Below are 22,366 nucleotides of genomic sequence, written 5' to 3' on the forward strand. Positions count from 1 at the left end.
TTAAATGATTATATCTATTCATGGACAGTTGTATTGGTTAACTTTTCCAGCCATATGTAGTTCTTCTCCAAACTGTTACCACAAAATTGTAGGCAGACAGAATGTTTATGAAATGTGGTAGCATCAAATTGTCCCTTTGCTTTAACTATGAGACCAAACCTTTTCCAGCATAACAATGGCACTTTGCACAGAGACAATTAAATGAAGATATGCTTAACATGGGTTGGAGTGGAAGATCTTGAGTGGAGTGGATCGCTAAATGGAGGTTATTATAGCAAAAAAATGGGGATTAATTGTGGAATAGGATGTTCAAGGAACCTTAAGGTCAGGTGTCCATGTAGGTGAGGTGAGGAGACCTGGAGTGCAGTCAGTGTTCCAAGCGGTGTTTAGTAGGGTTGAGATCAGAGCTCTTTGGCAGGCCACCCATGATCTTCTTCTTCGAACCATGTAAAACATATCATCATGGCGCTCACTTTCAAGCGTTAACTTTACTCAGATTAGTGTTCCTGCACTGCAGTGTTAATCTTTAATGACCCTGGTGATGTTCGCTATTATTCATGATAGCTTTTTTAATGATTATGTGTGTAGTAGTAATCCCAAAGCAATGATTGGAATGTATATTCTGCCTTCAAATTTTTTATGTGCCATGCAAAGGGCGTGTATTTTCCTGATTCAGTAAAGTGAATAAGGTACCTTAAATATTTTTTTTTGCTTAGTACAGGTAAGTGCTGACCTTAAAGGAAGCACCAGCTGTTTTATGTCTTTTGGGAATATCAATGAATAAAACACATACATTTGAAATGATTTATTCACTATCAAAATTATATTAATATGTTCTTCCTCTCTCTCTCTCTCTCTCTCTCTCTCTCTCTCTCTCTCTCTCTCTCTCTCTCTCTCTCTCTTTCTCCATCTCTCTCTCTCTCTCTTTCTCCATCTCTCTCTCCATCTCTCTCTCCATCTCTCTCTCTCTCTCTCTCTCTCTCTCTCTCTCTCTCTCTCTCTCTCCATAAAGGCCATAAATATATACTGGAAGGCAGATTGCATTTTCCCCACTGTTGTATGTTAAACCTTTGTTAGCATTATTAGAACCCTTGGTGAAGCTGAGTAAAAAAATGCAATTGGGGTTAATTTGCGTAATCTAATACTACTAATAAAGAAGTACAATTGTTAATGGAAGCAAATGTATTAAAAAATTAGATAAAATCAAAGACAACCAAACTGAATGCGCCTAATTTATTGCCAGCTTGAGAAACCCATGTCTTATTAAAATGGGACAAAAAAGTGTTTATCTTCATAGATCAATCTTGAAGCAATAATTAATTTGCTCATCTTGAGGAAATGCCTTATCCCAGTCATGATGGACACCAATCCATCACAGAGCACCAGGCATACAACCATTTACTCACGGACAATTTACCGTAGCCAATCTTTCTACCTGGATTGAAACAAGACCCTGAAGCTATAAGGTGGCAGTGCTTAGTGTTAAAAACCACTGCATTGCCTTTAAGGAAGTAATTATGATGTTTTTAACGTCCAGGAATGAGACAAGCAGATGAGACATAAACAAAGCCTTAAGCAAAGCTGGAGGTGAATTTGGAGGTGAATTATATACAGAAAATAAAGTTGTCTCCACGCTTATGAATGGTGGAATATCCGTGATGCTGTATGGCTGTTTTGTACGATAGATGCAGGGGATCAGGGAGACCATGGCATACTGGAAAGTTTTTCAATAGAACGTGCTGAGAAAATATATGCAAGGATGGCAATAATTTTGAGATGGATAAATATGTTTAAAAAAAATAATAATTTGTTGGGAAAAGACTTTTGCACAAAAATTGCACGATATTACTAAACGCACAAAAGTTTTCGTTTAACAGGATATATTTAATAATTTTAATATTAAGTGAGCAAGGATTCTGTAGGTAAAATTAAATGTCCTTGTGATAAGAAACGTGAAAAGAGAATGGCTAGACTCATTCAAATGAATGGACACATACATTATCTCAAATAACCACTCTTTACTGTCGTGGTGAGCAGAAAAGAATCTCAAAATGTATTCCACAGCTTTCACTCAATGTGGTGTGATTTGAAAAAAAAAGTATTTTTCTTTTTCCCAGTTGCTTTTTTTTCTTCCAAAAAAATGTACATCTTCCCAGATGTGGATAAAGTGAGATAACATGGGGTTATGACATTTAAGAGGCCCAGGGTCACAAACTACATTCATGTTGCTGCTGTTTAGGACTCCTTCTTAGCACCCAAACAGTATTTTTTTATCTATAAAACTAATTGCTTAATAATAACTACATGCTTTCTAAATGCACACTATGTCACTACACTAGAATTTCTAGGATTTAGCTTACTTTAAACAAATTTTGGCAGAATAACTGTAAATAAACAGTACTTAGACATTGTCAGTGCGTTAGATTGGCCAGAGAAATACATACATAACACCATTGCATATATAAAAAAAAAAAAAGTACATCAGCAGGATGTCTAAGTTTGATCAAATGCACCGCCGTGACTGTGAAGGAGAATAATCGAGTGTAAATGTGTTCTCAAGACTACAACATGTCACCAAGGAAAGCAGCAAGGAAAGAAAGTAAGGAAACATTTGCTATAAATGATGCCGTCTAGACTGCGGTTCACTGAAATCATAAGCTGTCAATAAAAAAAAAAAACACCTGTCAATAATTTGATTATACATGCCTCATGAGTTTAAAACTAGATTCCATCACTTTCAAGCAAAAGGCTAAGGTTTAAAGAGCACGAGTCCTTTCTCTTCTCTTCTGTGATCTTATATACAAGCTAAAATATTAAGATTAGAATAATAAGGTTCAGTCAGATTCAGTTCATTTGAATGCAATTTATACCATATTACTGGAAAATTCTTTAACCCGATTGGTCAGCGGGTGTGCGTTATTTTTCTATCAAACCATTTTTGGTCAGAATGTGGCTCGGGCTGTAACGTGAACGATAGGTTTCTATTAATGTGCTCATTCCAATATGGTATTGTTTCTGTGGAAACAGCTTATTCACAGGGTCTGGTGGTGGACTCGGCACGCAATCTAAGAGTAATAATAATAATAATAATAATCATCCTTTTTTATATTTTCTAAATTTTTTTTTTTTTTCAAACAGGAAAAAAAATCATATTACCGTCAATCTGGTGAAAGTTTTGGTTTGGTTTTAATTTAACCTTTAGGGGAGAATGACAGGTGTTAGCACTTTCTAAGAGTTAAAAAGCTTTGCAAAGTTTCCCAGCATAAAAATGTCTGCAGGAAATAGGAGTTTAAGCTTTTTAGTTTCTCTGTAAAATTACAAGCTGAGGGGGAGAGAGAGAGAGAGAGAGAGAGAGAGAGAGAGATAGAGAGAGAGGAGAGAGAGAGAGAGAGAGAGAGAGAGAGAGAGAGAGAGAGAGAGAGAGAGAGAGAGAGAGAGAGAGAGAGAGAAACGGATGAGAACAAGAACTTCACCATCATTACATCTTACCTGCAAACCTTGAAAATGTTGAACGTGTCATTTCTTAAGTGAAACTTGGTCATTGTTGAAAAGTCATTGTGGAAAAAGTGGAAAAAAACATGTTGATTGACATTTTGTGTTATTCCTTCCAGCATCTTTGACAGCATGCAACCAAGAGCAAATCATAGATTTATATTATTCTTGTATTATTGTTCTTATATTAATACATTTCTATCGAAGCAGACGATTCACAAGACCTTGTATGGAAGGCGCTATACTGAAAGTCCTGGTGTTCTTGCAAAGCAGCAATTGAGCTCTAGGAAGCCTTCAGTGCAGCAGATTTTTTTTTTTTTTTACAGACCTGAGCCTTGACAGAATCCTGTCTCTGTGCTCAGCAGGAAGTTCCTTGGTTTTTGCTCTGATATGCATTTTCAATTGTAAAGCCTTATATATGCAAGTTTTTGCCTTTTTTAAATCACGTCCAAACTGTTGCATTTGCCACATTCTATGTGGAGAAACATCTCATTGGTAATCCATCTAAATGAGATGCACCTTAGCTAAAAGCAAAAAATCATAGTATACAGTCTAAAAACTTATGCCAATGTTATTTGTTTGTTCGGTTGGTTGGTTATTTTTTTATTGTTATTTATTTTTAATAAATTTGCAAAGTAATTGCACACCAAATTTTTTTGTCCTAATTAGATATAGAATGCTGTTTAATATATATATAAAAAAAAAAATCATTCATAGATTTAGAACAACTCTATGTCAAAGCAAATACCGTATTTACCGGACTATAAGCCGCTACTTTTTTCCTACGCTTTGAACCCCGCGGCTTAAACAACAAAGTGGCTAATTTATGTATTTTTCCTGGGTTTTTCCCGGTTTCACGTTTCAAGCCAAAACACTGAGCCTCATAATATAAGACCAATGAAATTCCTGAACGGGTTCAGGTGAACCAATGAAACTCTTTATATTAAATCATATGCACTTCCACTGATTTGGGCCACACCACATCATAAATATGGATGAGGTTCCTCTGACGTTTGACCTGCCGCTCACTCAGACTGCCAACAGGAAATGCGAATTATTCGTCACGCTGAAAACAACTGGGCATGAAAACACTGAGCTGCACAGCATCGGGAGAAAAGCTTCACCGATGGTGATTTTTAAACGCACGACCATGCCAAAAGAAAAACTCCCGAGAAAAATTCTTGTGAAAGGAAGGAGGAAGACAGTGAACAATGACTTTCTTGGTAGGCTACTGTTTAGATACAAGCCGTGTTACAGACACTGTCTTTCGTTAAAGCCTGTGTAAAGTTCATTAGTTTTAATGTAGACCCCTGCGGCTTATAGACAGGTGCGGCTTATTTATGTTCAAAATAAAAATCTTTGTCAAATTCAGTAGATGCGGCTTGTATTTGGGTGCCCTTAATAGTCCGGAAATTACGGTAGGTTTAATTATAAAATAGTCAGCAAAACAAACCAATGGGAATATTGAATATCGTAGCCAAAGTCAGGTAAAAGTAAAGCGATTGGCAAAAACACTCAACAGATTCAAAGTAAACAAAACAAACAAGCAAGCCTGAGATCAAAACCAGAACAGAAATTAATGAACATAAGGTTTGGGATCATCTCTAGAACAGAGCAAGGAGTGAGACTTTGCACTGAATGAATAAATGTCAGTGCGTGTTTTGGAACAGATGTGCCGTGTTAGTAATTGGATGACTGTGATCTTGGATATGAGTCATACCACTGGTCCTGTGGCATATTTTCTAGTTTGTTAGGGGTTTCAGGAAATTAGCGCTCGAAGCAGAAGCAGTTGGCTCGGAATTCTTAGAAATTGGAGTTTGCGATTATATTGGAACATGAAGTTTTATTTTAAGTAATGTTTTTTTAACATTTATAAAAAAAAGTCTCAGGGTTTTAGTCAGAAGTGAAGCTACTATGTGGAACTCTACAAAAGAAAAGGCTTGCAAACATTGCTTTTTTTTAAAAAAGTCCCTGCAGACATTTCCAAGAATACAACAGTACAACTATAAAACGCTTGGAAAGTTTAATAATTAATTCAACAATTGTAACTGTTGGTAGTTACATTGGTAATTGTTACTTTTGTGCAAAAGTTCTAATACGCCTCAGGAAGTGCTGCGATTAGAAAACGATCAGTATCACACTACACCCTACTCCCTGTCATTTATTACTTTCCTTCCTATGTTTTATCCCTTGAATAACGATATATAGTCAGACCACATAGAGCCAAAATTGCGAATTATTTAGTAGCATGTGATATTGCATTCCAGTGCTTTTTACTGTTGGTTTTAGCATACAATTATGCCACATAATTGAGATGATGCTTTATAATACAATATGCTGCATATGCACTTATATTATCCTTAAATAGTTCTATTTTAGATACACGTCCAAAATACACACATACAGTACTATGCTTATCATAGGAACCCATGCGCCTAAAATATATAAAGATTTTTAAAGCTCTAGATCATTTTAATTGACTGTAAGAAATAAATAAGGACTATGTGAACTCTTACGAATTTCTGCAACTATAGAAGTTAATAAGGTAGTTATAAAGTTCAAAACAAGTGCTATGTTTAGATTTTCTCCACAGCTTCACCTAAACTTCCATACAACCAAAGCCTAAAGATGTCTATATTCATAGCACATCCGTGCCCCTCTTTGATCCAGACATCTCCATTGCACACTCACACTCCGGTTGAACTTTTCTTTAACAGCAGAACCAGCTCAAGTTTAGTGGAGCGCTAGCCTTAGTGCTATAAACTGTCAACTTTGATTAGGCCACACTGGATCATCATTGGGACTCCAGTGATCCATTTGCTCTCTAAGTATGGAGAGAGAACTTTATCTTCGCGCACTCTCCTCCTTCGCGCACACGAAGATCAATTGTTTGCGCCTCGGAGCTTATAGATACAAGGTCAGGTATCATTTGAGTTAACCTTTATAAAGGAGCTGCTATCTGTCACTGTGGAGGGACTTTGGAGTTATCCCAGAGAAATTTATACGAAGCATTTCTACCCAAGAAACAATTGATTTTTAAGAATTGATAAACGTACATTTTGAGGTAGGATAATATCACTTTAAACATACTATATGCAGTATACTGGATATGAATCAGTCAATCATGCTGCAGCTGTGCAGTGAAGAAAATCTGTTGAAAAGTGGTCAAATCATATACAAAATGTTCTCAATGGACATCAAAATAAGGAAAATATTATCACTGTGACTTTTAAACAGCATGGTTGCTGGTGCCTAAATCTCGAGTTTAAATTTCCACATTCTTAGAATTTAAACAGAATAGAGAAAGAACCATAAAACATCCATTAAGCTTGCATTGTTGATAAGTGAGGTCAAAGACAAGTGATCACACTTTTTCAGGCTGAAAGAATGCTGCTATGGCAACTTTAATAATTGCACTTTACATCCATGCTGAATAGAAAAGCATTTCGGAATCCACTGAAACTTTGAGAGGGATGAAAGTAACAGCAACAGCTCACATCCTCTTCTCAGCCAAGAGCAGAAACAACAGTGATAGTGTTAATAAGCGAAGTCAAAGTGAATAAAGTCTCCAATAATGTGGGTTATTAGTTAATGTGGATTATTATTATCGATTCGTTCCTTTTATGTAGCCTACGCAATCTGGACATGAATCAAGTTAATCCAATAGATGAATAATGATGACTATTTAGCGTGAATGTAATGGTTTTTAATACTCTATAAATCATATTAGTTAATGCTTTTTTTTATATTTGATATTTTACATTTTTATTAGGTGTTAGACTCATAGATTATAATGTTAAGTATATATATTGTATATACCCTACATGGACAAAAATATTTTAACACCTGACCTTCTCTGCAATAAGTTGTTCTTCTTCAAACTGTTACATACCTGGAGGCACACAATTAAATAGAATGTCTTTGGATGTAGCATAATAAAAAAAATTGTGTTTACTTAAAATTGGAAACCCAAACCTGTTCCAGCATGACAATATCCCTGTGCACAGAGCGAGCTCCATAAAGATATGCTTCACATTGTTTTGGAGAGGAAGATCTTGAGTGGCCTGCTATAGAGCTCTGATCTGAACCCTACAGAATACCTCTGAGATGAATTGGAACACTGACTGCACTCTGGCCCTCCTCATCCTGCATCAGTACCTGACTTTACTAACACCATTTTGGTTGATGAAAATCTTCCATTAAGAGTAAAGGGTGTTATAAGTGCAAATTTGGACTAACTGTTTAATATGATGCTCAAGAAGCAATACCATACTTATGACCTGGTGTCTGCACATTTTTGACAATATAGTGTGTATGTGTATCTCTCTCTTTCTCTCTCTCTACATATTATATATGTATTCCCGTTTAAAAACGTATATATATATATATATATATATATATATATATATATATATATATATATATATATATATATATATATATATATATATATATATATATAAACCATAAGATTTCTGTCATTTTTGAACATCCGATTTCTAGTTATAAAAATGTCCACTCTCCTGGGAAGATGTTCCTCCAGGACTGTCTAGATTTTGGACTGTGGTTGAGGAGATTTGTGCTCATCAAGCCACAAGTGTGTTGATAAAGTAAGGATCAGGCTCTGATGTAAAGTGAAGAGGCCTGATGATCTCCAAGTAAATATATATATATATATATATATATATATATATATATATATATATATATATATATATATATATATATATATATATGTGTGTGTGTGTGTGTGTGTGTGTGTGTGTGTGTGTGTGTGTGTGTGTGTGTGTGTGTGTGTGTGTGTGTGTGTGTGTGTGTGTGTGTGTGTGTGTGTGTGTGAATTACAAGTGAGTTAATAAAATTGCTGTTTATCTTCAACTTTTACCTTGTTTGAGCCTTTCTGTGGTGTTTAAACTGAATTTTTTAGTTTTGTTTAACAAAAAATACAGTATCAAATATTTCCCAATGTGGTGGCTTTTCCCAGGCCACACAATGTCATCGTAGGTGTCATTATGTCCTAGTCCTCTATTCTGTCTTGCTGCTACTCCAAGTAAATAATAGCTGTGTATCTTAACAACCAGCTATGTCCCACTGGGTTATTTTCGTGGCTTGGCGCTCATCAAGGAGGGTCTCAAGGCGGTTTCTTTGGTGACAGTCATTTGAGGCATTGTGCCAACTAGTAACTCATCTCATCATTACTGCCTAATTGATTAGGCAGTCATGAAACAAATACATTATTCATAAAAAAAATAAAATAAAAAATGAAAAGAAGGCACATACAGTGGGTACGGAAAGTATTCAGACCCCCTTAAATTTTTCACTCTTTGTTATATTGCAGCCATTTGCTAAAATCATTTTAGTTCATTCTTCTTCCTCATGAATGTACACATAGCACCCCATACTGACAGAAAAACACAGAATTGTTGACATTGTTGCAGATTTATTAAAAAAGAAAAACTGAAATATCACATGGTCCTAAGTATTCAGACCCTTTGCTGTGACACTCATATATTTAACTCAGGTGCTTTCCATTTCTTCTGATCATCCTTGAGATGGTTCTACACTTTCATTTGAGTCCAGCTGTGTTTGATTATACTGATTGGACTTGATTAGGAAAGCCACACACCTGTCTATATAAGACCTTCCAGATCACAATGCATGTCAGAGCATATGAGAATCATGAGGTCAAAGGAACTGCCTGAAGAGCTCAGAGACAGAATTGTGGCAAGGCACAGATCTGGCCAAGGTTACAAAAAGATTTCTGCTGCACTTAAGGTTCCTAAGAGCACAGTGGCCTCCATAATCCTCAAATGGAAGACGATTGGGACGACCAGAACCCTTCCTAGAGCTGGCCGTCCGGCCAAACTGAGCTATCGGGGGAGAAGAGCCTTGGTGAGAGAGGTAAAGAAGAACCCAAAGATCACTGTGGCTGAGCTCCAGAGATGCAGTCAGGAGATGGGAGAAAGTTGTAGAAAGTCAACCATCACTGCAGCCCTCCACCAGTCGGGGCTTTATGGCAGAGTGGCCCGACGGAAGCCTCTCCTCAGTGTAAGACACATGAAAGCCCGCATGGAGTTTGCTAAAAAACACCTGAAGGACTCCAAGATGGTGAGAAATAAGATGCTCTGGTCTGATGATACTAAAATAGAACTTTTTGGCCTTAATTCTAAGCGGTATGTGTGGAGAAAACCAGGCACTGCTCATCACCTGTCCAATACAGTCCCAACAGTGAAGCATGGTGGTGGCAGGGGGTGTTTTTCAGCTGCAGGGACAGGACGACTGGTTGCAATCGAGGGAAAGATGAATGCGGCCAAGTACAGGGATATCCTGGACAAAAACCTTCTCCAGAGTGCTCTGGACCTCAGACTGGGCCGAAGGTTTACCTTCCAACAAGACAATGACCCTAAGCACACAGCTAAAATAACGAAGGAGTGGCTTCACAACAACTCTGTGACTGTTCTTGAATGGCCCAGCCAGAGCCCTGACTTAAACCCAGTTGAGCATCTCTGGAGAGACCTAAAAATGGCTGTCCACCAAAGTTTACCATCCAACCTGACAGAACTGGAGAGGACCTGCAAGGAGGAATGGCAGAGGATCCCCAAATCCAGGTGTGAAAGACTTGTTGCATCTTTCCCAAAAAGACTCATGGCTGTATTAGATCAAAAGGGGGCTTCTACTAAATACTGAGCAAAGGGTCTGAATACTTAGGACCATGTGATATTTCAGTTTTTCTTTTTTAATAAATCTGCAACAATGTCAACAATTCTGTGTTTTTCTGTCAGTATGGGGAGCTATGTGTACATTCATGAGGAAGAAGAATGAACTTAAATGATTTTAGCAAATGGCTGCAATATAACAAAGAGTGAAAAATTTAAGGGGGTCTGAATACTTTCCGTACCCACTAGAGTTCCTATTGTCCTCTAGTCCAAAAAGAGATCCCGCTGAGCCACTGGAGGTTCACTGGATGTTGCATGGCTATGAATGAATGAATGAATGAATAAATGAATGAATGCATGAATGAACGAACAAACAAACAAGCAACCAAATAAATATAACATCACAAGGTTCTATATTAATGCCATTATTTTTACAATAGAAATCCAATGCCTTGTCTCAGAAAAACAAACTGTATTCCAAATTCCATAACCACACTTTAAAATCTGGTGAAACTTTTTCCCAAAAAAGTGCATTATTCTAACAGTGAATGGGCACTTAATGAGGAATGGAATGTTCAAAAATTACACATGGATCTTATCGTTACATGTTCACAAACTTTTGTCCGTATAGTGTTTATAGCAATAATAGATAATACATTCATATATTGTTGCTAGCACAATGAGAAATGTTGTTGATATCATTTTGGAAAATACAATACAGTATATCATTAATGGAAATCTGTCACTGGTGTAACGGTCGGCGCTTATGACCCTAGTGAGATAATTGATAAGTCTAATGACACCAGTGTAATGACACCAAAGTAAAGGTGAAGAAGATGAGTTATTCATTCAAAAGAAAATTTCATTACAGTTAATGAATATTAACCCGTTAACCAGCTGGTGCATTACAGCTGATGAATATTTGTTTTTCCTGTTCGGATTTTCACCTTCACTCAAGAATGACTTATTACTTACTCTGTACGTTGTAATAAGTTAAGAAGTGTTTAGCTGGATCTGTCATCAGATTTAAGCCTAATATGGGTTGTAGTCTTTTTGGGTTTTTTTAGAATTTTTGTCGTTCTTTTTGTTGTATTTAAATCCCCTCATATTATTATTAATATTAATAAAAATAATAATTCATACTCTAATGAATTTAGCTGCCTCATTCTCCCGCATAACATAAACACATTTGTATTCTACTCTGTCAGAAACTATGGTATATTATATACTGTCACATATCAGAACTGTATTTATATTGGTTAGAAAAGTATGTGTTCATATTTGAATGTATCCACAATGCATACATACTATATATACATTCAAACATGCGTGCATATACAGTATACCTACGTACATATGCTGCACATAAATAATGTATGTATGCAATACTGAAGGAATCTCAACGGGCTTCTTATAGATCCACAAGATTTCCTACTGAACATATTGCAGTCCCAGGAAAACAGCATTGATTTTTTTTTGTATGATACCACACAGAAATATAATATTTTTGGATGGGAGGACACTGCAGTAATGCTGTAATCTTTTTTTGGCAGATGAAATGAGTAAACAAGCAATATCCTTTCACTTAATTGCATTACGATGCATGTCTAGAACTCCTTAGGAAAAAAATAAATCTCATCCCCAAATTTCAGGGTGAGAGAATTACACATTTGCGTGCTGATCTTACATAAGAAGACTCAAGAAGACAAGACATCCGTGACTCCGTTAATGATTGTGTGGATGTTCAGCCGAAGCTGGATTCGGTGTCCGTCCAATATGCATGCGTCCAATAGAATTACAAAACAAGCACTGCCGCATTGTTCGCCTTTATACTTTCTCCTCATGTACTAATAAAGCATATTTAGTGGTGGCAAAATCTTCAAGCAACGCCACAAATACAAATACAAAAACAGTCTCATAATAATAACAAATAAGGTTGCTGCATTTATTTAAACCTCCTCTATACTTATACACTATACACGAGGATTGGTAATGAATCGCAATAAGTTTCTAGGAAAAGAAAGGGAATAAGATGTATATTTAGCTCTGTGCCATACTCACATGAGGCTGACTCACAAGCTAATGGTTTACGCTAAGCAACAACATGCAAGAAATGGTCTCTATAAGCCCTCGAGAACTAAAGCGGGCTCATATCTAATATTTTTGAGGAGTTTAATACACATGAGTCACCATGATGCCAACTGTCACCGGCTATACAGGTATATTGAGATAAATACCACATCCTCCAAAAGAAAAAAACAGAAAACGTTAACATCACGTGTAAATACATTATTTGGAATAGGATAAACTATTCTATGAATGAATAAAAAGATCTATTTGTATGTGTTTTTTAAAACGCTTGCCAGAAACGTTTACAGGACATCTAGTTAAGGGGAAAAGGTGTATAATGTCTAGAGGACTAGGATTCATAAAATACATCACACTAGCAGAGGATTTCTTTTTTCTTTTTTCAGTGAAGCATGAGCAAGCAGTCAAATATGAAGCCAGCAGACCCAAGAAAATACCGCATTCAATAATATCATGAATTAAGTCTTACTAAAAGCCTGGTCACAGCTTTATATAAAACTAGTAGTTTGTTTCTATTTTTCAAAAATGGACCCAAACTAATTTTTTAGAAAATGTTTTGGCTAAGTGCAAAAACCAAAGTAACTGCAAAGCAGGATTAAACAATCCTCTAGCCGAGACAAATTATTGACTGGAGTGATGTAGCTGAGGTTGAGAAACTGTCAGAGGCAGAATTCACACCGCATGCTGACAGTGCTGATGTTTCTAACTCTGGGTATTTCTTTTTCTTCCCAGTGTGTTAGGGATATAGTGGTGAGGTTAATTTTTGACATGAAACACACACACACACACACACACACACACACACACACACACACACACTTATATATACAATAGATAGCTAGCTAGCTGAATAGATAGATAGATAGATAGATAGATAGATAGATAGATAGATAGATAGATAGATAGATGGATAGATGGATAGATGGATAGATAGATAGATAGATAGATAGATAGATAGATAGATAGATAGATAGATAGATAGATAGATAGATAGAGTTAGCACATACTACATCTCTTTGGGCTTTTGTTTAAAGACATACAGTAAATAACATTTCTAGTATAAAATGTAATAACACTTATATATAACACGAATAAAAAATTCGTCAATTTACAAAAAAATATTTAGTATTTTGCCAAAATCTTACATATCAAGCAGGAAGAGTAATTGAGCCACTCAGTGTGTAATGGATTATAGACTTATGCAACAGTTGTCTTATTTGCAAGTTCATATCCCATAACACATCAGGGTCTATTTTGCTAGACTAAATGCACTGGCAATACATGACCGATATAACTACTGATGACCACAGCTTATAATTTCTCCTTCTATTAAAGACTTATTTCCTGCACAAAATATACCGTTTCTTTTTTTTATAAAAACAATTTTTGGTAGAAGTCTATTCAAAGTTCCACTTGTAAAAATAAGCTGGTTCCTATTCAACAGAAAATGTAATATTAATTATATTGTATAAGTCACCAAATCCTAACCATAAAAAAGACATTCCTCTGATATGTAGCATTTTATTACAAAATGAAGATTTATTCACCAAATATTGTGGTTTTATCAAAATAATATAACTTTATTCTCAAAATATTGCACCTTTTGTTTTTTGCATTAAATCATATGCCTTTTTTCTCAATATACAATATATCATCAGTGACCCTGAAACCCATCAGTGCATTCCTTTATCAAGATTAAATCTATATTATTGATATACAGATGCAGACATTGGAGCAGACACAGACAGTGGCTTTACAGTGCAAATATCAACGAAGCAACGTTGTCCATAAAGCGTGTTCAAGCTCTAAATGAGCAATAATGGCATGTAATGGCATTTTTAGCAATATTAACATGGTGCAAAATGTTATGCTCGCACAACCATTGTAATTAGGCTACCCTCAAAATTCCACTAAGCTAACAACACGGCTCAGAGGCAAAAAAAAAATCTTTAAAGCATCAATCTCCTTTCAGCCAAACCATAGTCATTTCCTCCAGAGACATTTCCATATTGGCATTTTGCTGCCTAATGATCTGTAAAAGACATTTGCTTTGTTAGCGTAAAAACAACCTAACACAGCTCTAACACTTGAATAATGTTTTCCCAACAAATCTAATGATTCAAAATGGAGAAGAACAGAGATAGGACTTTAACTATTGAGGCTAAGTAATCATGGCTGCTGCAATAGGTGTTTGTTTATTAATTAATTTATTGATTGATTGATTAATTGATTGATTGAAGGTAAAATAATTTATCTAGATGAGGATATCGAACTTACTACAGTCCAGAAATTACTTTGCTCCTATATATATATATGATGCTGAATGAAATACTCTCTTTTCATAACAATGAAAATTAAAGATGATGACAATTCATTTCCAAACATCTAAAGGAAATGTTTTGACCACACTTACACAGTACTGTGACTTGGTAAGTTGTCTGAGAGGTTAAAATAAGTCTAGATGGCTCGAAGACAAGCCTGCAGCAACAAGCATGTGCTGTCGCTCTCACTGATTTACGATGGAAGCCGGATAGTTTCCAGCTGCATGGCATAGTCCAGTGGCCCTTGGCACAAACTCTGCGTGGGGCATTGCAACACCCCAGGAACTTCAAAACTCTCGCTACAATTAATCAGTGTGGCTTCCTTTCCTCTGTGCACACTGCGCTATGAAATGCTGCAGCACGGCAATGCAGGCAAGCTCTCCTCTGCTCTATTCATCTGCCGCAAGCACTATTGTAAAAAAGAAAATAAATAAAAATGAAATATATAAATAAATAAATTGTGTCTTAGAAATGAAAAACCTACTGAACATTCAAAAAGTGACTCATTCGAAAGCGTAGTCCATCAAAGCACGCACGTTTCCAGTAAGGTCAGGGAGCTGCCTCTTATGCCTCTTTCTCTATAATAAATTGAAAGTCGATGAATTTGCATCGATGACACAACACCACTCCCACTCGTTCTGTATAAACCAATTAAAGGCTGTGATTTATTTCAATCTCAGGGCATGACGTCTCCATTTTGAGCAGCCGCAATACGTTAAGAAGAGAAGTGCTCTGCTAGTCCTGCCCCCCCCTTCATTTGTATGCGATCCTTGCACAGTATCTCCATTCTCTGCCACATCAGGAAACAGCTACACAGAGGCCTATTGTACCAGGCAAAGAAAATCACTCTATTTGAAACAGGATGAAAAAAAAAATTTCTAACCCTTCTAATGCTTGTACACTACCAAGTGTGGCAGGCTCAAATCCCCTTGTTTCTTCAGGGGTAAACATTTACTTCAGTCTGCACGCGAACGCTTTATATTCTCTGTAAACATATTCAACCGAATCAAAAGTGGATCTTTCAGGAGATGATAAGAGAATAGATATTTGAACCACAACTGCAAGCAATGGATGCGTGGACAACAGTGGAAATAAATGACTCCAGTTTTAACCAATTTGCTATATGAACATTTGTCTTAAAAAAACAAACAAACAAACAAAAAAAACTTTCAATACACGTTTCATAGCATGAAAGCAACTGAGAATGAAATTAAAATGCTAATCCATGTCTTGGTATGCAAGAGTTGTAACCGGGACAAGGCCCAAACAAAGACGAGCACTCATTAGCACCTTGGACAGCAACGAGTATGATTCAAAAGATTGAAATTCACCTCTGTAGAGAGCCACGCAACGTTCCGCTCCAGCTAAACAACAAGAATGCTAATGTAATTTTGTTGAAAGGTGTATAGAACCACTAAGCATGCTGCATTTAACTGCATTCACCAGCATTCTGCTGCATTTAGATGCAGGAGCACTATTCTTTGAAAGTATGAGCAACGCAGATGCCTGATAATGCATGGAATGTGCTGGGTAAACAGTTTTTTTTTTTTTAATCCACATCACAATGTTTTTTTCTGGTCTTACCTACCTGACGTAACTCTGGTCTTACCCACTTGATGTAAATTTGCTCACTGACAAGCATTTCATCATTTTAAAAGCAGAGACTTTAGTGTTGGAAACACAGACATGTAGCAAAGACACCTGCAGGACAAGGAATGAATACATAAAAAAATGCTCTATGTTTGTCTGTATCATGTATAAAACGCAAACAAAGATAGTTTCTGGAAAAAATGCACCCTCAAACACACACACACACACACACACACACACACACACACACACACACACACACACACACACACACACAGAAATTAGGCCATAAAGCCACTGCCAACCCACACAAAGTATATTAAAAGCTAAACGTATTGAATTCCAACATTTCTACCAGTTGAGTATATTTTCTCTTTTTTCCGTTTAATGCAATGGACAAATAATTCTATTTACAGATTTCCTCTTTCTTTTTTTTTTTTTAAAATACAGCACTTATAAAAAATTCAATTCACAGAAAGCAAAGATAAAATTCTTTAAGTGCAAAGGCACTTCTGGAATAAAAGGATTGGAGTGGATGTGAACAGTTATTGTATATCCAACTTCCCACCATAATACCAACACCAGCAATGTCACTGCATGATTCAAGAACCTGCTTCTGCAAAGAACATTGTCCTCCTCTGAGAAAAAAAATATATATAATTCATTATAAAATAGCATTAAGCATTATTATTATTATACATACTCTTGCCATAACTGCTACAGTCTTTATGATTCAAGTAGAGGAAATAATTTAAACCTTAGAGAAAATAATATATCATCTTTAAATTGTAGATACTTTTTTTCCCTTACTAATTTGTACAGCTTCAGAAAGATAAGGATGACAAGGCTTTCGATTGCATTGTCCGCTGTTCGAATCTTGTGTGGACGAGAATGCAGATGACACGTTTTGATAGCAATTTTTTTTTTTTGTTACAATAAACAGATAATAAAGAGTGTGTGGTATAGCTTTTACAGCTGACTCATTGCAGTGTGTTTCTCCAGAACCTCAAGGTAGTCCGGCTCCGTTTTCAGCTTCGCAGGAAGCAGCTGTTCAGCGTGCTTTCTCGGCGTCCCATACAAGACAGTTTTGTTTAGTCGGTCCCTGTTGGGCCGCACTGCGGCCTCGTATGGTGGCGCTAATGGCCTTTTGGGCAGAGTGCAAAAGCTGTAGCCGAAGGGAGCAGCGGTGGGCAACTCTCTTACCCTCTCTGCAACGTTCTGGTACAGCAGCTCAGGTTCACAGCTGCCTTGTTGGGGATTCTCCTCCACGTGTTCCAAAGTGCTTATTGTGTAAGTGGGACTACGACCAAACTCCTCTCGCTTAGGCTCGGGTGCTCCGAAACCAAGGTCTTTCAAGTTGCGATAGTAAGCCACATGCTCGTTCTCCTTCTGCACATAGATCGGGTTTGGGCACATCTGGCCAACAGCGGCAGGGATGTAGTTGTAGACATGACCCTCTCTTTTACCTGTGCTTTGCTCTGTGTCATAGTGGCCATAATGTGCTTGGAACGAGCTCAGATCTAGGCTATTGGCAGCTGCCGTAGCTGGGACACTCTCCACTGCCTTGCGCCTCTTGAGCACAAAGACAAAGATACCAGCCCCAAAACACACTGACAGAATGAACACAACAAGAAGGCCCAAGATCAGTACAGACAGGGGTACTTCCGGGTGCGTTTCAGGTTGCGCTTCCTCTGTAGGGGCCACTGTTGGGGAAGGAGTAACTTCAGTAGTAATGCTGATAGTAGTTGGCGCCTTGGTGGCAGGCGCCGGAGTCTCGTCATTTTCGACGCAAATAGCATCATTGCGGAGGGACCGCAGGAGGCGACCTGCATGCTTTGAGGGAGAGTCACATGTGATCTCGTTGACAACCACGCTAGTGCTGGACAGCTCCATCCAGTTCTTGAGTGGCACAATTCCACATGTGCACTCCCACGGGTTCTCCTGGAGATCGATCTGGACAAATGCTGAAAGCTGATCAAGCACTCCATTCACCGGGAGATGCGAGAAGTGATTGTTCCTGAGATTGAGTCTTGTTAGCATGGTGCCCCCGAACACATTGTCAGGGAGGGACCTCAGAAGGTTGTTGTTGAGAAAGAGAAGCTGCAGGTTGTGCAGCGAGTTAAACGTGTTCGGAAAAATGTCCTTAATAATGTTATATTCGAGATAGAGGTACTGCAAGCTCTGTAGTCCAGTGAACAACCCCTGCGATAAACTTTCAATATAATTGCCGTTGAGGTAAAGTCTGCGCAAACTGGTTAGATTCTCAAAAGCCCCATCCTGAATAATTGCGATTCTGTTATTCCCCAGGTGAAGAAGTTCCAGGGTACTATATTCTGTCAGATCAGCCCTGTAAATGATCTGCAAATGGTTTCCAGTTAAGTGTAGCTTCTTTGGATATGACGGTTTGGGTTGCAGATCAGAGATGTTGTGAAGCTTCCTCTCTTGACAGTTAACATTCAGACCACTGTCCGGGCTTTGAGATGTGCACACGCAGATACCTGGGCATGTCATAGGTACAGGGGACCTTGTCTGGTAAACCATAATTGGACCGTATACATGCTTGTCCCTGCCAGAAGTAACACGTGGAGTGGGGCGGCTCCTCATCCTGGGAGGGCGGGATGCCTTGGGTGCCCTAGTTGGCGCAGAATGTGAGCGTAACGTAGGTACTGGGACCCGATGCTGGGGATCCGGAGGTGGTGGTTGCATGGCACGGGGAGTCGAGTCACCAGTACTGCGCCTGGGGCAGAGGTCCTGCTTTATGAGCTGTGTAACATCTTTGCCATGCAAACGAAACGGCGTCTCACAAACCACGTCTCCTACAAAGACCGCAATGGTATCCAGCCAGGCCTTGAGTGGCAAGAGATCACACGTACAGTTCCACGGGTTCTCCTCGAGCTGTATCTCCATAATGCCACCTATGTGCTCCAAAACGCCAGCAAACGGTAGCGTCTTCAGGCGGTTTCCCCTCAGATCCAAATGGGTCAGCATTACGAATCGAAATATGTTGTTGGGCAGAGAGAGCAAAAGGTTATCATTAAGTATGAGAACTTTGAGCTTGTTCAGCTTATTGAACGCACCAGCCTCGATGGCACTTATATAATTGTAATCAGCCTGCAAATACTCTAAACTTTCTAAACCGGAAAACGTGTCTTCTCTGATAATCTCCAAATTGTTATTGTTCAGATGGAGGCGTTTGAGGTTTTTCAGGCCATTGAATGCCCCCGTTCGAATCTCCTGCAGCCCGTTATTGCCCAAATGGAGAGACGTGACATTACCGTAATTGACGAACTCGTTGGCGTTCAGTCTGGTGAGAAAGTTCCCGTTGAGGAAAAGCTGGCTGATTTTGTTCTGCGGCGGCTGGAACGCACTCAGGCTTGTAAATCCTTTGTTCTCACAGTTGATGTTTAACGCGTTCTCCTTCTCCTCGCACGGACAGCGGCTCTTGCAGATGTCTTTCGAAGTTTTGCGGCTCTCCGTCCGCGAGGAGAAGCCAGTTACTGTCAAAACGCTCAGCAGCAAAACGTTGTTCAACATTTTTTATTTCTTTTCTTTTCTTTTCCTTCTTTTTTTTTTTTTTTTTTTTACAGCATTAACGCCCAAATTCCTGGCATTAACCTGAAACTAAATGCAGATCCGTCTGAAGGCATGCAAAAGAAGCCGATGAGTGAAGCAGTCAGACGGTGAGAGAGGCGCGCTGGGGCGCACGGCTCTCCATCCGCCCTGCTTAAATCCCAACAGGCGGCGCATCCATCACCGTGCACCGGCTGTGCTCTCCCTCTCTGATCACTTCAAATCATCATTTCTGCCGTGTAAACTCAACCAAAATCCGGGATCTAGGACTTGGCCATTCCTCGTAGTGTAATCTCCAGCATATCCGAGGCATTGCCGAGCTCACAGAGTCCCGCCGATTGCGCACTCGGCTTCCACCTCCGTCGGAGGAAACTGCATGCTGTTTTATGTAAGTAGAAAAAAAAAAATAAAGCTAATATAAGAAAAGTAACTTTGCTACAAAAGATACTGGAGAAGATAAACTTGCCTGTGACAGAAGGAAAGAAAAGCACATAGGATGCAATAAGGTCCGGAGTGAGGAGAGCTTGGAACGGTGTCTGTCTTTGCTTCTCCACTCCTACTGAGAATAGCAGAGGGTGTGTATGTGTGTGTGTGTGTGTGTGTGTGTGTGTTCGTGAGAGTGTGTGTGCGCGCGCGCGTGTGTGTGTGTGTGTGTGTGTGTGGTTGAATTTTCGTCTCTGCGTCCTCCCACATCGAAGCATTGGAATTTTAGACGTCACCAAGCTCTCTCTCTCTCTCTCTCTCTCTCTCTCTCTCTCTCTCTCTCTCTCTTTTACACACACACACACACACACACACACACACACACACACAGCCTACGATGCTGCAAATTTCTCACTAAATTGATAGCCACTGGGATAATTATTAGAATGCCCAATTCTAAAGGTTCTAAAAAAATCTAGAATATCCTTTATTGTTTATATGTATATTATATGTTGATATATATATATATATATATATATATATATATATATATATATATATATATATATATATATATATATATATATATATATATATATATAATTATTTATATGCGTTAAGCAAACAAAGCCATGGTGTATATTTATTACCGTGTGGCAAAATCAATCATTTTGTTCATTTTTTTCATTTATTTATTCATTCATTTATTTGGTGAATTAAAGGGGCTCGGATGGAATGAGTTTGAGGTTTGTCCATGATCTGCTCTGTGCGCAATGCGCCACTAGGAGGTGGAATGAGCATCTCTAACATTCAGCAAAGCTCCTTCTGTCCTAAGCAGCTTACAGCCAAGGCTCTTCTGCAGAGTTTTGTTAGATTACAGCAACACGGTGGGAAAAAAAATAAGTTGGCAAAATTGTGTAACAGTGAAGTACTCATTACACACAGCAGTGATAAACCAGTGCCAAAGATGCAATTCCCAAACCTCTAAGCACTGGGGAAATGGATGGGAGTGAAATCATGCTTTACTCCTCATTATAAAGCATCACATAAGCAGATAAAATAAACAAAGTGCATAGCAATATACAGAAACAAAGCCATAATTGTGATTATATAAGTGCATGGTAATAAATAAAAATGATAAAAAGACATAATAAAAAAAATAAAGAATAAACTATAAACTGAAAATGATCCATGGTTGTTCTTTGTAAAGTAAATTACTATAATTATTATTATTATAAAATTATTGTTAGAGAGTTCTATTTGTATGTATACACAATATTAGGTGTTTAACATTACACAAAATTCACATGGTTTTTAAGAACCCCAGTTTTTAAGTCACGGCTCGGTTCAATTTCGTTAAGATTAGGGGGAAGAAATGCAAAACATAAAATTGTCTGTTGTTAATGCAGCCTAAAAGCTTGGGCTTTTAGTTGGGACACTGTACAAATTGTGAATGAAAACAGAAGTTTTAAATTTCATTATTTTATTCAGAATACAACATAGATGACATCAAATGTTTAAACTGAGAAAATGTATCATTTTAAGGGAAAAATACGTTGATTTTAAATTTCATGGCATCAACACATCTCAAAAAAGTTGGGACAAGGCCATGTTCACCACTGTGTGGCATCTCCTCTTCTTTTTATAACATTCTGCAAACGTCTGGGGACTGAGGAGACAAGTTTAGGAATAGGAATTCCCATTATTGTCTAATACCGGTTTCTAGTTGCTCAACTGTCTTAGGTCTTCTTTGTCGCATCTTCCTCTTTATGATGCGCCAAATGATTTCTATGGGTGAAAGATCTGGACAGCAGGCTGGCAATTTCAGTACCCTGATCCTTCCTCTACGCAGCCATGATGTTATAAGTGATGCAGTATGTGGTCTGGCATTGTCATGTTAGAAAATGCAGGTCTTCCCTGAAAGAGACGATGTCTGGATGGGAGCATGTGTTGTTCTAGAACTTGGATATACCTTTCAGCATTGATGGTGCCTTTCCAGATGTTTAAGCTGCCCATGCCACACACTCATGCAACCCCATACCATCAGAGATGCAGGCTTCTGAACTGAGCACTGATAACAACTTGGGTTGTCCTTGCCCTCTTTAGTCCGGATGACATGGCGTCCCAGTTTTCCAAAAAGAACTTTACATTTTGATTCGTCTGACCACAGAACAGTTTCCACTTTGCCACAGTCCATTTTAAATGAGCCTTGGCCCAGAGAAAACA

General features: G+C 38.1%; 1 protein-coding gene across 1 annotated transcript; it reads right to left on the reverse strand.

The window, feature by feature from the left end:
- Positions 1–16,514: 16,514 nt before the first annotated feature.
- slitrk2 (SLIT and NTRK-like family, member 2) lies at positions 16,515–20,317 on the reverse strand. The gene has a single exon (XM_083561409.1). The coding sequence runs from the start codon at positions 19,679–19,681 to the stop codon at positions 17,117–17,119; it is 2,565 nt and encodes an 854-aa protein (XP_083417535.1). The 5' UTR covers positions 19,682–20,317; the 3' UTR covers positions 16,515–17,116.
- Positions 20,318–22,366: the final 2,049 nt, after the last annotated feature.

This window comes from Silurus aristotelis, assembly GCF_946808225.1.
Source record: "Silurus aristotelis genome assembly, chromosome: 14".
NCBI lineage: Eukaryota > Metazoa > Chordata > Actinopteri > Siluriformes > Siluridae > Silurus > Silurus aristotelis.

Bases quoted from the DNA above. Each gene is read 5' to 3' on its own strand.
- slitrk2 (XM_083561409.1), bottom strand. From the start codon at position 19,681: ATGTTGAACAACGTTTTGCTGCTGAGCGTTTTGACAGTAACTGGCTTC.